This window comes from Enoplosus armatus, chromosome 1, assembly GCF_043641665.1.
Source record: "Enoplosus armatus isolate fEnoArm2 chromosome 1, fEnoArm2.hap1, whole genome shotgun sequence".
Lineage (NCBI taxonomy): Eukaryota > Metazoa > Chordata > Actinopteri > Centrarchiformes > Enoplosidae > Enoplosus > Enoplosus armatus.
In genome coordinates, this window is record NC_092180.1 from 20,502,771 (window position 1) to 20,520,072 (window position 17,302).

General features: G+C 38.1%; 2 protein-coding genes across 4 annotated transcripts; one reads left to right on the plus strand and one right to left on the minus strand.

The window, feature by feature from the left end:
• The first annotated feature begins 579 nt into the window (after positions 1–579).
• On the plus strand, positions 580–7,747 carry pstpip1b (proline-serine-threonine phosphatase interacting protein 1b). The gene is made up of 15 exons (XM_070904522.1): positions 580–674; positions 1,256–1,356; positions 1,929–2,003; positions 2,664–2,698; positions 2,808–2,914; positions 3,183–3,245; positions 3,383–3,475; positions 3,926–3,971; positions 4,132–4,211; positions 4,668–4,766; positions 5,538–5,634; positions 5,851–5,941; positions 6,212–6,294; positions 6,717–6,832; positions 7,069–7,747. Exons 1-15 carry the CDS (start codon positions 642–644, stop codon positions 7,198–7,200), a joined length of 1,251 nt encoding a protein of 416 aa, XP_070760623.1. The 5' UTR covers positions 580–641; the 3' UTR covers positions 7,201–7,747.
• A 933-nt stretch (positions 7,748–8,680) lies between these two features.
• tspan3b (tetraspanin 3b) lies at positions 8,681–12,641 on the minus strand. Of its 3 annotated transcripts, XM_070907866.1 has the most exons (7): positions 12,579–12,641; positions 11,465–11,656; positions 11,180–11,254; positions 10,615–10,716; positions 10,263–10,415; positions 10,012–10,095; positions 8,681–8,773 (listed from the first exon to the last, which is right to left on the minus strand). In XM_070907866.1, exons 1-7 carry the CDS (start codon positions 12,639–12,641, stop codon positions 8,681–8,683), a joined length of 762 nt encoding a protein of 253 aa, XP_070763967.1. The 3 variants fall into 3 exon arrangements, with proteins under 3 accessions (XP_070763967.1, XP_070763983.1, XP_070763975.1); XM_070907882.1 differs by lacking the exon at positions 11,465–11,656; XM_070907874.1 differs by lacking the exon at positions 11,180–11,254.
• Positions 12,642–17,302: the final 4,661 nt, after the last annotated feature.

Below are 17,302 nucleotides of genomic sequence, written 5' to 3' on the forward strand. Positions count from 1 at the left end.
GTGTGTGAAATGTTAATTTGCTTTATGTAACTTTGGGGTCCAGTAAAAATAAAAGAATAAATAAAAAGAAGGAACAAGCGAAACGATCAAACAAGCAAACCGTAAACGCCACAGTTACAATACAATACATGTTTTCCTGAGATCTGTACTGATTCGATTAAAATAGAGTGTTATATATAACATATACATTAATAGTGTGTTATATTCATGTGTAAACATATTGGTAATGTGTTATATTAATTTGAATGATATAAGCTAATAATCTAGGTGCATTCTGGGTGCTAGCTGGTAAAGCCATCAGTCACAGTATTACTCACAACAGCTGTGATTGAAACCATACTGCCTGTGTGAGTTAATTAGTAAATGACTAAACCAACCAATTTCTTCACCAATACAACATTGACCTGCTCAAGACGTTCAGTTTTAGCCACCAAATGATAGTGAAAGAGATGCTGTCTCGCACATGGGCTGAACTGTCTGTGGTCAGTGACATCATGGGACAGAAGCTCTTCCTCATTCAAAATGACTCACGGCTTTAAACACAGTTTACTTGGCTAAATATCCCATGACCTTCAACAACTTTATTCAAAGTCCTGTAAGAGAGGTTCAAACTGAGGAAAGCAACTGCAACAACAACTGAGATGGCACCTTTGATGTTTAAAGATGCTTTCTGGGTAAGTCTATTTTCGTGGTCTCATGCTTTGCTGAAACTGTCGTTGAATTGAAAGTTCACTGGTATCTTCAGAGTCATGCAATAATTAATAATCTTAAAGTTTTTTTATATTGAATTCACATGGTAAGTAAACTACAATGTAAGTTATTCATTATACAAATAGCATGTCTAGCACAGATAATAAAACAAAACACTTACATTGTCATGGTCATTCCTGTCACTGGTCTATACAAAACTATATTTTAACCTATACCATGTCATCTGTGGTCCTAAATTAGCCCAGGTTTGCACCACATTGATGTCACACAATGTAAACTATAAATAACTGTTTCTACTCTCTGTTGCAAATCTTCCCTCAGTGTTAAAGTTATTATAACTCTTTGCATTCGCCCGGGGAAGGGGCAGTTTGATGAAGTACAGAGTATGTTACCATGCCACGCAGAGTTTTTTTTTGCTATGTGCTAGTTCTGCATTTTACCACATAGTGAGTCCGGGATTGACTCAAGGACATGTTGCAATAGTTGTTGAGCAATGCGGCTCATTGCAGTATTTCTCTAAGGTTTTTATTTCTTCTCAATACAGGGGTCTGAATTCACTTGTCATGCTGGCTACGACGCTGTGATCCAAAGGTTACGAGATGGAAGGCAAATGTGCAAAGACGTGGAGGAACTTCTAAAGATGAGGTAGCATCAGTCTGTGTTTCAATAGCTGAAACCACAACCATTACACTTGGGGATTTGGGATATTTGTAAAACCACACATTCTTCATTTTTGCAATTGTTGTGTAATCAACATCAAATAGGATGAATGTAAAAGTAAATATTTCCAACAATAACCAGAATGACCACAGAATGACAAAATCTCTGTTGTCAAGTTTACATTGCACCCCTCAACAATATGAGGCTTGGATGATAACATCATTAACTGAACTTTCTGAAAAAAATGAAGATGAAGATAATGAGTTCATCAGCAGGAGCAATATCTTTGTTATATTGTTACTGTCTAATTAATCTGTGATTAAATAAAACATTCAACTGTAAAATGGTTCTTGGTGATGTTCTGGCTTAAAAACCAAAGTCAGTGTTAATTCATGTGAAAGAGCAAACCCTCCAGAGCTTCCATGGCAACAGACTGAAAGGTGCAAATGACTAAATACAGTGATGCATGATGTGTTCCTTCTGTCAGGATTTACAACTAAATACTGAAACACAAATTCTGGGCAGCAGAGTGACACGTGTCTGTTCGTACTGCACAGGGCACTAGCAGAGGAGAAGTATGGGAAGGAACTGGTGACTATTGCTCGCAAAGCGGGAGGACACACAGAGATCAGGTAAATACATCGCTTGGCATTCAGAGTCTGGCGGCTATGAGGTCAATATTATGTACTGTATACACATACACACAAGTATGACATATTGTTAAAAAAACGAATAAACTCTAGTTTGGAAAAGGGTCACCTATTCATTTTTTGAAAGACAATGTGATGAGTTTTAAATACTGTTTTAAACTGATTGAAATTGACCTGCAACATTAAATATAAAACATCAGTCCCCTGTGAGTCATATTCTTTTTAGAGGAAACACACATTTCTGTGTATGCCAGACAGAAAAAAAAGCATGAGTGTGTATCACCAAGCAGCAGCCCGTTTCTCAGTATACAGTCGGTCAGTCAGTTATCTGTCGCCAGTTTCCTGTTCTCTGGCAAAACATTGAGCCAACTTTTACCCACTTTCAACAAATGCTATTGAGGTGACCTTGACAGTACTCTGTTGTAGCTGCTCAGTCACCAGCAGTTAAGTTGAGCCTCTTTGTGACAGTGTGTTCTTAGAAAGGAACAAGAAGAAACACATGATGCTGAGCAACAGCCCTAAATGAATTAAAATAATGTTGGGTGATAAATGTTTGTTTTTAAGTTTCCAAAGATCATCTGCCTCTTTGATTTATCACGTCACTGAACTATCTCTCATCTTAAATGTGCATTGTTTTCCCAGCACCTTGAGAGCGTCCTTTGATCAACTAAAAACACGTAAGTTCATCCAGTCATTCAACCAAACTAGTATATACTGCTGCTATTGTTCTTATTTGTGTGAAGTGTAGAGTGATTCGTTTTGTTGCATTGCTGTTTTTGGCTGCAGAAATCGAGAACATCGGGAACTTTCACATCCAACTATGTGATATATTGAAAGAGGAGGTGAAAAAGATTGAGACATTCAGAGAACGGCAGAAAGAGCAGAGGAAGAAGGTACTGGGCAATTTGTGTTGCTTAACAACTGACTTATGGTACACAAATATAGAGGTGGGGTTGGATTGTCCTGACATAATGTGTGGTTTGATATATTTGTAAATGTTCACTTTTTGTTGACAATGAATTACAGAAGTGTTGATTCAACCCTAATTCAAATCCCTTTGCCGGAAATACGTATTTACAAAGCTAAGTAATGGCCAAGTAATGCATGGACCACTAAGATTCCTGCAATGATAACATGCAACTCTTCTCTCTCTCCTTATAGTTTGAAAGCATCATGGAAAAGGTCCAGAAGAAAAAGGTTTCTTTGCACAAGAAGACCATGGAGGTAGGAAAATAGCCACAGCTCATTTGAAGGCACGCTGCATATGGCCATCATTGGTATAAAGAGCAAACACTACACAACTCTTCCTGTCTTTGGTGGACCTCTGTAGTTTCAGTGGTTTCTGTTTCTGTTTCGCCCAGTCTAAGAAGAACTATGAGCAGAGATGCAGGGAGGCGGATGACGCAGAACAGGGGGCTGAGAAGACAACTGTTGCATCCAAAAACTCAGACAAGGTACAATAACTAAACAAGTGACGCCACTATAAAAGTAATGTCAGACCAGTTTGTGGTTTAAAGGGATATAAATACAAATTGGTCATTTAAAGCACAAAAATGACCATCCCTTCGGTTCTGTTCATGAACTACAAGTTTCCAGTTGATAGCAGGGCAACATTAGTGGTGTGACTTTTCTGCAATTGTGCACAGTAATGCAATGAAGCAGAATCTAGCAAAGAGGAACTGAATTATGTTCATGTGCTACTGTTTCATCTGTCCTCTCCTTTGAGGTACATTCAATCTCAGGCAATTCCCCAAATGACCCTGATTATATTTAAACCAAGTTAACCAATGTCTAATTGAATTTGATGTTATAATAATGATGTTTTCATTTGATAAAGTCTCCCTTGTTCTTGGTCAGAACTTGTCACACCCCTTCCCACTTCCTGTGTAATATTTGTTTCTCAGGTACGTCAAAGGGCCAAGCAATGCAGACAGACGGCCAATGAAGCAGGTACGTTTCGTCTCTATCATTTCTATTTTCAACCTGCATACATCTGTGTTTACTGTATTTGTGACATTTCTGAATACAGTTGCTACTGATTGTCTGTGTGCAAATCTTGAAAGCAAATGGAAAAAGTTGATTTATTAATAATATATCTAATCTCTCACAGAGAAGCTGTACTTTACCAACATTGTTCAGCTAGAAAGTGTTCGCCAGGACTGGGAAGAAACACACAGAGGCACCTGTGAGGTACTGTCACCTATATTCCTATAACCTGCACTGGTCTCTAACATGATCACAACCCAGACCAAGGGCTTCTAACCACACAGGTGAAACCTCACACCACATCCCCTTTATCAGTACAAAGTATGATTCCTCTCACAGCACCTTCCTACTGCTGACTGGTGAGGAAACACTTAGTCTTGCATTGAGCATACTAAAAATAGAACAAACCCACAATCACGCAGTAATACTTCATCATACAAGTCAAGTTCTGTTATAAGGTTTTTTAAAAGGTACATTCGAATTGACAGCTATTCCTAATACATTCAGATGATACTGCCACTGTGTAATAATGCAGCATAACAAGGTGTGGGATGAGGGAAAACAAAGCAAGAGACAAGAATCAGATCTCTACATATTATATTACTGATATTAACTTGGGACTGGTACAGTAGAAACCAGTGGTGTGTATGTGTTTCTCAGGTGTTCCAGCAGCTGGAGGGAGATCGCATCAGCATGCTCAGGTATTCTCTCTGGGACCACTGCAATCATTTCTCCATGCAGTGTGTCAAAGATGATGAGGTGAGCTCACTTTCTCTTTACCTATATAGTTTTAAATGGATAAAACCCAACTTAACCCCAATGTCTCACTTGAACACTTGACTTTAATTCAAGTGCAGGTTCAAAGCTTATGCACAAATGTAACTTTAGTAGCAATTTTTCTTCAGAAATTTGCGAAATTCTGTTCTGTTAGGGCACTATTTTGGTTTATATTGATTCAGTTCAGGCCACACTTTAGTACAATGAGCTTAAATGTTCAAATCTGAATGAAGTTGTTTAATTTTCATTAACCATGTAGTGGTCGGTCGCTCCACCACTTTGGTCCTGACTGAAATTTCTCAACAACCACAACAACTTTGAATTGCCATGAAATTTTATACAAACCTTCATGGTCCCGAGAGGAGGTGCTAATTAGCAAATGTTAGCATGCTAACATGCTAAACTAAGATGGTGAACATGGTAAACATCATACCTACTAAACATCAACATGTTAGCATTGTCATTGTGAGCATGTTAGCATGCTGATGTTAGCATATACCTCAAATCACCGCTGTAGCTAAGTACAGCCCCAACGCTAGCATGGCTTTATATATGTAGACTCAATAAGCACATGTTGTCACGCATTTGGTGGATGATTTAGCCAGACGTGCTAATTTTCTTTTTCTAGCATGGATAGCTGCTAAATCAAAGTCTTTAACCACAGATATGTTATGATATAGTTGATCTATTGAGTTATACAGGAACAGTGTACAAATCTGATTTCAAAGGAATGGCCTCCTGTTTTAAAATCAGTTTTACGAAGAGGTGAGGAAGCTGCTGGAACAGTGTGACATCACGGAAAACAACAACGACTTCATAGGGATGAAGAGCACGGGATCAAGGCCTCCAGGTGAGCATGTGAAAGATTTAGAGACTACTCAACATTTAGATTGTCCTTTCCCCTTCAGAGAAAACTACAAACGTGAAGAGAGAAGTGAGAAAAAGAGGTGCCATTACACTGGATTTAGAGTGCTACTCAACTTGTTTCTCTTTCAATGGACACGCAGGCAGAAAGCAACACTTGACCTCACTTCTCAAATGAGCTGCTTCCGTTTTCCTCTCACAGAGCCCATTTTGTTTGAGAGCTACTACCAGACAGAGACATCCAGGGACAGCAATGGCCAAGCTCATTTCCCAGGAGGACAAGACATGATGAGGTCTGACACAATTCACCTTGGAGGAGGAATCAGGAGGAGACAGCATTGTTACTGTACTCATGAATACTGCCAGATTGTTGTAGTGGTAATGAAATTCTCTCTCCTCCTGGTTCATCTTTCTGCAGTAGCTTCTTTTGTTTTGGTCACGACAAATAATTATCTGAAAGAATCACATGCAGCTGTTATTTAGACCTATTTGTCTGTTGAGCAGAACATTTCTGGAAGCCGCTGTGTAAATCCTAAATATCTCTCCTTACCTGGATCACTCAGGTGCTCTGATCCCCTTTTTGCAAGTTCTGGAAACATCAGTGCCGACAGTCTTCAAAACTCTCAATCATCACTGACATCTATTGGTGAGTGTAAGTACTGCATTCATTTAATCTCTTGCACTTTAGTACAACTTTGAAAAGGAAGTGCTCAGGATGTGTTGAAATAAAATCATGATACAGTAGTGCGTCATTTTTATACAGTTCACATAGGCTGTATGAATCAGTTATAAAGATGAATTATATAAACTTAAAAAGTACACAAAATGAGGGTTACATTTTTCTTTCCTTGGTGGTATTCAACCTATTTTGTATGCTTGTAAAACACCATACCTTCAATGGGATTCAATAAATAAATGTGTGAATTAAGAAACATCTTATAATTGCTCATTTTAATTGAATGAAATATCAATGTACTGTATCCAATGTATCGTAATCTTTAATTTCTAAAGTCCTCAAAGAAGTTCACATTTTGCATTTGATTTTTCCTGCTATCACTCTGGTTTCAGTTGAGATGTCAGATGGAGGATATGCACCCTTACCAGGCCTTCAGCATGCCGCTCCTTTGGTCACATATTCAGCTGATGAAGACAGCTACATTGCACTTTATGAATATGCTGCGCAGGTGATCACTATGAATGCATTACTTAGTCTTAATTAGTCTTATAATTATTTACAATACTAAGATGTTACTGGACATTAAACCAAGTTTATCAATAGCAGAATACCATTACTCCGATTGTACAGTATGTTAAAAAGATAAAGCAGCTACTTATGTAAGAGGTTTCAGTGAAAAAAAGTTTGTTAGTGTCACCTATCTGTAACTAACACTTGTCATCTTTGTGCATATTGACTGGTCAGGAAGGGGATGAATTGTCTGTCAGTAGAGGAGACATGGTCCGCGTGTTGGAACGTGGAGAAGATGGCTGGTGGACAGCGGAGAGGAGCGGGCTGATTGGACTGGTGCCAGGAAACTATCTGGGCAAAATCTGACACACAAACAAGAAAATACAGACAAATGACAACACACACCAAAACACATGCATGCTTAAAAATACAGACAAGTATGCATCATGTGTCAAACTTGCAAAGACACATAGATAAATACACGCCACTTCACACACACACACACACACACACACTCTCTGCCAGGCTTCCTAAATGAATGCTCTTTACAATCCTGGTTCAAAAATCCCGATGTATGTATGCATGTATGTATGTATGTAATTATGTCTGCTGGCCATTCTGTATTCTGTGTGACCCCTGGGTAGACCATCACAGGTAGTAGCAGCTAATGAAGATGCAAAAATGTGACTGATGAAATATCAAATCGTTACTTCTATATGGTTTAACTGATAACATGTTTACTTTCATATACAACCATGTGGATGAAATGGCAACAACACAGTCTAGTTGAAATGTATGAGTTTATTTGTCTCCTGCCTGTTCTCCGGTCTATACACAATTTTTGTTTCTTGTATTTTTTTCTATGGCACTACCTAAATATCTAAGGGTCAACTTAACAGCTCAAAAATATTAAAACAGTGCACAATTTCACAAAAACGTATAAAATAATGTGTCATGATTCTTTATAGCAGGTTTATAACTAACAAACTAAACAGAAGGAATCCTCTGACTGTAACAAAGTGAATCTACACATACACAGGTCTTCAGGTAACACTGATAATACTCCTACTAATAGCACTGGAGACTAAAAGATTCATTTGCAATTTATATATTGGCAATGCCTCACTATTGAAGCCTGATTCAGAGAACATCCGCACCAAAACAGAATGTACATTATTCACAACTTGAATATTTGTGAATATGAAGAAGTCTTTCTACCAAACATGGCTTTAAGAGACAAAACACATTGCTGCTCCACAAAGAAAAATGGCAGACTGAATCTGTTCTTTCTATGATAAAAGGTATTTTTCCATTTTCACAAAATCTGGTCAAACCAAGTTCTTGAGAATAGTGTACATGTTCTTTTTAGCATAGATTTTCCATTTAAACAGCCATGAAATATCTCCAGAGCTCCAGCCATAGTGCAAACTAGCACACAAGGAAATACATTCCATACAAAACTCCCAACCACAACGTCACACATATGCTCCAAATTACTTCTCATCATCCTCACTGGGGATGAAGCCACAAAAAGAAAAAAGAAATCTGCATAAACATCAATAATGTCAATTAGCCATACACAACTTTGGCTTCTGTAAATATTTCAATATTTGTTAGAAAAAAAAGAACATTTAAAGTAACAGTAACTTACAAAGCATGTCAATAAATAACTGGTTTCCCCTTGAAGTCCCCGCCCACCCGAACCACATCATCAGTGTTCGCTACTTTATCATGAATTGTGCAAGGTGTGCTTGAGCTTATTTAACTACAGCTGAAATCTACTGTGTGGACATGTCTGGTGACGCTCCTTTTGATTTTTGAGTGCTTCGTTGGCCAACTGCGTCCTTCATGCATAGCTGTTGGTTGTAACCAGCAGCTCATACGCCGGGTCATGACTCCTCCTGCACAGCACCACGCAGGCACAGAGCATGCCCAGCATCTGCAGGCAGACAGCAAGGGAACGAAAGAAAAGCTGTTATTAGAGTCCTAATACCCTTCAGTAAACTTGGCAGGGAAATAACATGCGTGTATTCGAAAAGCAAGAACTAATCAGTTATTTTCTAATTCGAATCAAGCATCCTGATCTCGTGGATTGATTTCTTTTTGTCACTATGCTGCTATAGGAAATCTGTCTGTATAAGCAAATGATCTTGAGACACACGATCCATGGCATATTACAATGAGTATGTTTGAGTGTAAAATTAAGTGATTGGCCATGCTGTCTTTGTCACTGCTTTGGGAGCAGGGGTTTCCTGGTCAGCAGTGACCATGCTGAGCTGTTAAATACAGTAAAAATCCTTTGACACAATTAGGTCAGAGCTGCTGTCAGATCATTTTGTGCAGACAGAGATTACTGCAGCTTTATTATGCTCCCAATAAACAAGCTTCTGACTTGATTTAACTATAGTCATATACTAAGAAGTCTTTGTACGTACTAGTCAAAACTAAGTTTAAGATATCTTTAAATCCTTAAAAAGTATAAATGGCCATTTTAGCATTTAATAGCTAACAGCCACTCATAATTTTTAAGGATTTAAAGATATCTTAAATTTAGTTTTGTCTAGTACAATCAAAGTTGTAGATATCTTGAAATACAATTTCTACTCGTAAGATGTCTCCAATTGCCATTCTGACTGATTAAGAATATAATTCTGACTAGGAGAAATGCTATTATGGATATCTAAAGTATAATTGTAGATAGTCAATGAACCCTTTTTATGTTTAAACGGCGTCCTATCTACTCGTCAATAGATATCCACAATACATATGTGGATATCTGCGAATGCATTCTGACTAGTCATAATGCCAATTGTGGATATCCGTAATACTTTTTTTTTTTTTTACTACCATTTTTACTGGATATCTGAAATAAAAATTATGACTAGTAAGAATTGGATTGTAGATATCTGAAATGGGAGTTTTTCCTAGAAAGAATTCTATTGTAGATATCCAGAATGTTCTTTCTCAATACCAAAAATGCAATTGTGGATGTCTGAAACTGAAAGCTCAATACACATGAATGGCAAAAGTGACGTCATTTGTCCTGGGAAGAAAGACGCTGTGGATATCTGAAATGTTCTTTTTGACTAGGAAGACCTGAATTACAGATATCTGCAATATATATCCAGTCTAGCTATTAAATGTTAAAACAGCTTGCCTTAACCTTGTCGTCCTTACCTGTATAGATGCAAAAGTGAGTGCAGCCCATATGACATACATCATGATCTCCTTTAACTTCTTCACAACAAGAGCTTCACAACCCTAAGACAGAGAATAAATGACATTAAAAGATTTGCACAGGCATAACAACATTTCTTATAAAACAAATGCACAGGCAATAATGTCAGAGAACATTAATATAAATATTTATGTATTTTCATCCATATCTTAAGCTAGTATTCCCCAACACTTGAGCATCTTGTTTGTACCTCCTGGTAGAGATCTGCTGGTCGAGTGAGAGTGCCGGTGCAGTTAGTGATGGTGGGCTGGCAGCAGCTGACTGGGACACTGTTGTTCTTGGATTCTTTAAACCAGCGCGTGTTCCTCCAGTCAGAGTAGTTGTGAATGCCACAGCAGTGAAGCTAAATAAATACAACAATACAATAAAAGAAAATAGAGAAAAACGGTGAGGGGAAATCTTCAGGGTCTGGAGTTAAGAATACAATTTCAAATTTGTTCCACAATCTAAAATATGCATACATCAATATAATATATACATGAAAAGGCATAAAAATGTCAATTTATTCAAACTCAAATGTCAAAACAGACTATTCTTCTCACCTGCCTCTGCACATAGTCAATAGCGCGGCTGGGAGCATCAGTGTTGGTGCCGTTGTACTCATTGTAAACCTTCTGGATGGAGTGATTCACTTCATCTTCCACCTGAAACAACACAGCAGCTGTTACTGTCCCTGTTCAGTGACTGCAACTTTTTTTATATATGTTATCTCTAAGGAACACTTTTTCACATTATCATAAAACTAATTTACAGGCAACACTCTTTCCCAAAGGGATCTGTAATACATGAGAGCAGCTAAACAAATCAACATTAATTAATCACAGCAAAGGAAGCTTTGAAACACTACCATCATGCAACAGATTATTATGTTTTGCCAAAATGTCAACTCCATTTACTATGAACTATATCCATCCAACCTGGAAAAAACAAAGAAAAGTAGACACACAAAATACAATGCAAAATTTGACTATAAATCTCCGACATTGTACAAGATACAAGGGATTTTTTTTTCAATCTGGGACCCAAATTCTGCAAACTTAGACCTATTTTCATTTAACTTTACTTGTGAAAAAGATCACTCATGTATTCCAATGTCACAATGCTTACCTTTGCCCTGTATATGTAGCCAAGCACCACCACCACACACTCTGTTACAAACACCAGCAGGAGAATGGCCGCAAACTGAGATGACAACAAAGACAAATTGTTCAGAGACTCATTAGTAAGGGGAGTTAGAAATAAAATGATTACTTGACATTGCTAATAATTTTTTAAGTGCAACTGAATCAGCATTTTTTCTCAAATCCCTACAGTACGTAACAGAAACGCTGTGTGCTCTTCCTCTGCATTCAGTTGATTTTCAGGGTGCAAATCAAAGTAGTCCACACTCACAGTTGCAAGGCCACAGGAGCTTTCACGTATTGTTGCACAGCAGCCAATCAAGCCAATGATGAAGAGAAGAGTGCCGACAGCTATTATTATGATAGCAGGAATCAAAGTATACACATCCTCAAAGAAGTGGTCGTAGTCGTCATATGTGATAAACACATAGGCTCCAATGTAGCATAAAATTCCAGCTGCAGCCTGCAGAGAGAAACAGAAACAGGAGTCAGAGAGAGAAAGCGGTCTCTAAGGATCCGCCTCCTCTTTTCATTTTGTTATTCTATATCTGTTTTCTTCTATGGATCTCACATGACAATTACATTCCATTTGCGCATAAAGAGTACAGTACTGTATATACTGTAGTATTGTATAGTGTAGCATTTTGTAAAGCAGTTTTTTCCCCTCACATTAAAAATTATTATTATTATTATACTTGCATTGTAAATCAAACTGCTTTGGCAATACTGTGTTTAACTATGGTCATGCCAAAACATTTAAGAGATAACGAATTTAAGGTTGAAGGTAAAAAAAATGTTCTCAGAAAACTATGCCCAATTTCATACATTACAAACTATTTAGCTCCAGCAGAAGCAAAGACAGATCCAACAGATTTTACAGGCTGGTGCAACTTGAACTGGGCAACGTTATCTCGGCATTATTCAGACATCCTGGGGACAGATTGTATTTTTTAAGCTAAACCATTTATAGTTCTGTTCATCCTTTCCGTTTTCCATATTTATGTATCACTTAATCCAACTCTGCTTGTCTGTTAATATCATGATACAGTCTAGCTCAGATAGCACTGCAGTTAACTCAGCAGCCGCCACAGAGACCAGGCAGCTGCTGCATAACGTCATAGCTACAACTTGTGGGCGGCAGATACCGACACACTGTAACCAGCCACCGACACTTCATTGTTTCTTCAATTACTGCCCCTCACAGTGAAAGCAAAAGTGACGCTGTGTCCGGAAATATCGCGGCTCACAAAGAGCAGCTCGTCTATCGCCGACCTGCAAGACTGCAGCGCATCTCTGGCGCAGTTTGCTAGCTTGCTAATGCTCTCCATCCCTGGCCTCACTAGCTGGGATGCTGCAGATTGTTCCAACATCTATCGTTTTCTTACCCAAAATATGAGATTGAGGAAAACCAAGACGGTTTTGGATGACGTAATCCCACACTGCCCCATGGTATCGTGAGCTCTGAAATTAAAACTGTAACTATAAAAAATATATATATTGATGCACCTGCACCTTTGCTGTTATAATAATAAAATGGCTTCGGTGGTCCTGCCCCCACTGTGCAGATTCCTCTGGGCTCGACCAATGAAATCGTCGCAATGACGGTCACGTGCTCCAATGACATCGCCAGTCAAAACAAACTGATGGAGGATATTCGAACGTTGAGCCCTGCAACAATGTATCATATTATACATTGCAGTCTATATAAACAGCGCAGCGTCGACTCTCCTGTGTGTTTTATGTTAATTTGTATGTGACTTGTTTGAAGGTTGTGCTATTATTTATAACAGTGAATCACTGGGTTTATGACACAGCCCATCATATAATTATCATGTACAAAACATTTTAATATACCACCTTAAGAGTTATTTGGTTTTACTTGTACACTACAGAATGAGTTTGAATGAATACAGTGGGATGTAATGTGTCATATGCAATGAGAAGAAACAAAGAATGTGCTAGCCCTGTTACCATCACTGAGTCTGTCAATCTGTCTGTCTGCCTCTGGAAAAACATGAACTGTATCCATTTGGTGCTGATTTCTCCATGGCAGGACATGACTTTAGGCAGTAGGCTTACAATAGCCCAGCTATGATCTCTTGAGTACAAGTGCACAGCCTTGTGCTGATGCTGGTTAAATGATTTGTGGTTTCTGAGGATATGGCATTGATGTGTTCATGTGTATGTAGTATGGGTTTTTATGCCAGAGGGTGGCAGTGTCGCATTGCTAGTTTTACACTTTGCAAGAGGAAGATGTATCAAGTGTAAGCAGTTGGTGAGAACACCCTACAACCATATGGTAAGCTTAATGCTGACTACATACATTTTTCAGATGTTCAGTCTCAGGCCTGAATTAAATAATACTATACACTCTGCACCCACACCCACACAGTCCCTTGGCAAAAATGAATGAAAGTAAGATAAACGTGATATGCCACTACATTCTTTATTTAAACCTATGAGACTACTTTATCTCCTATGGGGACAAGATTGATTACTCAATTGAAAGTTGGTGCCTTTGGGGCACTCAGTCAATAATGACTTGGACGGTTGCCCAAAGCCTTTTTTTTATTGAGTTAAAGCTTGCCACATTTGTCTCTGTCAGCTTTTGGTGTTCAAAGTGAGCACTTACAAATCCAAGTAGAAGGCAAGGCTACTACTGTTGACACAACATACATCCACATTGTGAATTATGCATCAACATTACCTGGTGGCTACAAATTGAGTCATTATTAAAAGAGAACGATATAAAACAAAAAAAACAAACATGCAGGACGACGAAGACAGGATACCAAAAGTTTCAAATACGTTAGCATATGCCTGTGACTTTGGATCATATGCTTATAACTCATTATCTTCCACTGAAAATGTTTGTACGTAGCACCATACACTATGAACAGTGGTGGTTAATGTTGTGGTGAATTACCTTGGTTAAGTCTAGAGTATGGCTTCACTTACTGAAAAAGCTAAAGGGCTTGAGTTTTTGCTCTTTTCTTTACATGTCAGATGAAAACATGACGTTTATTTTCATTCTGGTGAGTTCAAATATTCAGTTTAATGTTGTGACAAAAAATGTTAAATGATCATAAATCACTCTTGCACCAATGCAAATTGGGTTGCCGTGACAGGACGTGTTTGTACAGAGCAGTGTCCTTCTGTCTGTTATGCTTGTTCAAATTAAAATCCCCTCACATAACATGTGAAACCCATTTACAACCAAGCTTTAATTAGGGAAAGACAAAACTGTCCAAGAAGCACCCTCATAGAAACACATGATATACTGATCCCTCACTGAAGTAAATATGTCACACAGCAGCATTTTAGGATAACAGGCCATGATTTGGATGTCATTGTAGCTAAAACAAGTCAGATGGCCAATATTAGTCTCCCTGATATGAGAAAAAAACATATATCAGTACAAAACATCCCCTATTATAGCCTATTCAAGCTGACCAGTGTCTGTGGTGGCTGCTGATTGCCTTCTTTTAGCCCCAGCATTTGGTGCAACTGATTCCCCATAACCGAGCCGAGTATGTAGTTCTTATGGTCTTCTGTTGTTGTTTCATGCTGATTGGAATTCTTTAGAAATTGTCTTTAAGCCACATTAACTTTTCATGTGAATTATTTTCAATCACAGCAGATTTGTGTTCTCTTAAATGACCATCTATGAATACCATTTCTATCCATTACAAAGCTTGGGTGATTGTTGGATACATTTGAATGTATAGTGAACATGCAAAATATTAGGGGCATCTTTTTGTTATTAACTTTAGTACAATCCACACCTCAGTTGCCCAAAGTCTTTCTCTAACTCATCTTAGATTCCTCCTCTGCTGTCTAATTGACAGAGATATATTTTGAGGGGATAAATTATAACGACTTTTGCCTGGATTCACTCCAACAAAAAAATGAAAGAAATGAATAAAATGTTGTCTGCGCAGGAATAACATTTTATTTTCCTGGAATTTAAATTTGAAATGGTCTTCTCTTTGGCAAGCATCGCCTCTCCTGTGAATTCAGAAACACAGAGCTGTTCATTTGTGTGGGTCGACAGAATAAGGGATTACTAGATAAATCTGAGCATATAAAGGAACGAAGCATTTGTATGAGCAAACACTCAAAGTAAACAGAGAGCATGGAGATGCTAAATGGAATCTCTTCTTCCCCCAAGAGTGAGGAAGAATACGTCATGGGAGATCTGAGCGCGGTCAAATTGTGTGGAGACACCACCTTCCTCAACAGTTAACACTCTGCAACATGTTTGGATCTGCAATTTTAATTCATGAGAGGACAGTTATATACACTCATTCACACACACACACACACACATACACAGAAATTAATAATTGTTGTATCAACACATTGAGCTGCACTGTGCAACAGATTAACATGCAGTTGCCTGACATTTCAAATTAATTAACAAAAGACACTGCGTTTCTGTTTGAAGATGAAATTTCTCTCAACATTCGAACATAGACCGCCGTGTATCTGAGCTATCAGTAAAAATAATAAGCTATGGCTGACTCATTACTATACAATACAACGTCCCGAATTTTAGCTCTTATAAAGTGTTTTCATTGCAAAGCACGAGGAACATTTTGTACTTTTAACCAAAAAAGAACATTTTAACCAAAAGGAACACTTGTATTGCAGAATATGTTTTTAAGTTACCCACTCTCCTCGTCTGCGTTTTGAATGCACGTTTGAATGCTTTTCTTCAGGGACTTACTTTTTTCTGTAACCTATGGGGCAGGCTTATTCATCAAATTGTACCCAATTTTCTTGTGTACAATGTTCTGCACCTGGAAGTTCCAGGATCTCAAGGCTGTTGTTTGGCAAAATAATGATAGCTTATAATGTGTATTTATGGAGAAAAGAAAAACTATTTATTGTCCACAAACTGACCCAGTCTTGGGTCTGTATTGAAAAACTCTGAACAAAGACCTGATTAGACATTTTGTGTGTTGCAAATTTATTGAGAGGGTACACTAAAAAGGCAGTTTATAGGTATACCTAGCTAGAATTAATGCAGTCTAATACAACAGTATGGAGTTGTCGACTTAATGGTCATTTTGCGTGACTGTGATGATCCCATTTATAACAATGAGTAGAAAAATTATTAGAAATACTTCTCAGTATAACGCAATGCAATTCGACAGCACCACAAGCTGCAGCTTCCAAAACAAGCATAAAGTTGAAAACAACTGAAAACTTTAAAATAGTTTCAGCAAAGACAACACATTATAACCTTCATGAAGGGAGGGTTTATTGTGGGGCTGTTGCATTGGACTGCATTAGTTTTAGCTTGTTGTACCTAATAAGCTGGAAACTGAGAGTTTTTTATTCTGAGTCACTTATTGGGCCAAAATTGTGGAGTTCACATCTAGACTGTACAACTCTCACCTGAGTAGTGCATGATGATGTATGTTTCCTCCCTCCTCCTCACTACTTTGGACACAGAGCACATACAGCACCTTGAAAGTGACATAAAGCAGCAGACAGTGCATTGTGGGAGAGATACTGAAATAGCCTGTCCGTTACCTACAGTGGATTAGCCCAAGGCAGAGAAGCTGCATGGGCCATCTCACTTCACAGCTATTGATCGAGAGAACAGATCATCCCTTTATGCAAAGGACAGGAAAAAGTACAAAAGACAATATTGATTTCATGTCGAAATATTCAGAAAACTAGAAAGTGTGATTTATATAAGCTGCCTACATTTGTATTTATATAAGTGTTATTTTGGAAAGGCCTTTTGCACAAAAGCGAAAAGGAGCTTACTCATGCTGAAAAATCAGCTGTTAGAGTTGGGCCTATAAATAAGGTGAGTAAGGCTGTGAAGGTCATATGTACTTGACCCCAGTAAGAAAACAGAAGGGGGAAAATTCATTATTAAAGTTTTCATACTGATAAGCGTAGACCAACATCCAGCTGTAATTACAGAAACAAGCGAACAATGAGTCATGCTTTTCTCACTAAAGGGGCGTCTAGACATTTATCATTTTCAATAAAATCTTTTTTGTACATTTCATTTTGTACAGGTATTTCAGAAACATATAGAAGAAACCCAGAGGTGTAGCCACAATGAAGTGATCGAGGTTTCTTACAG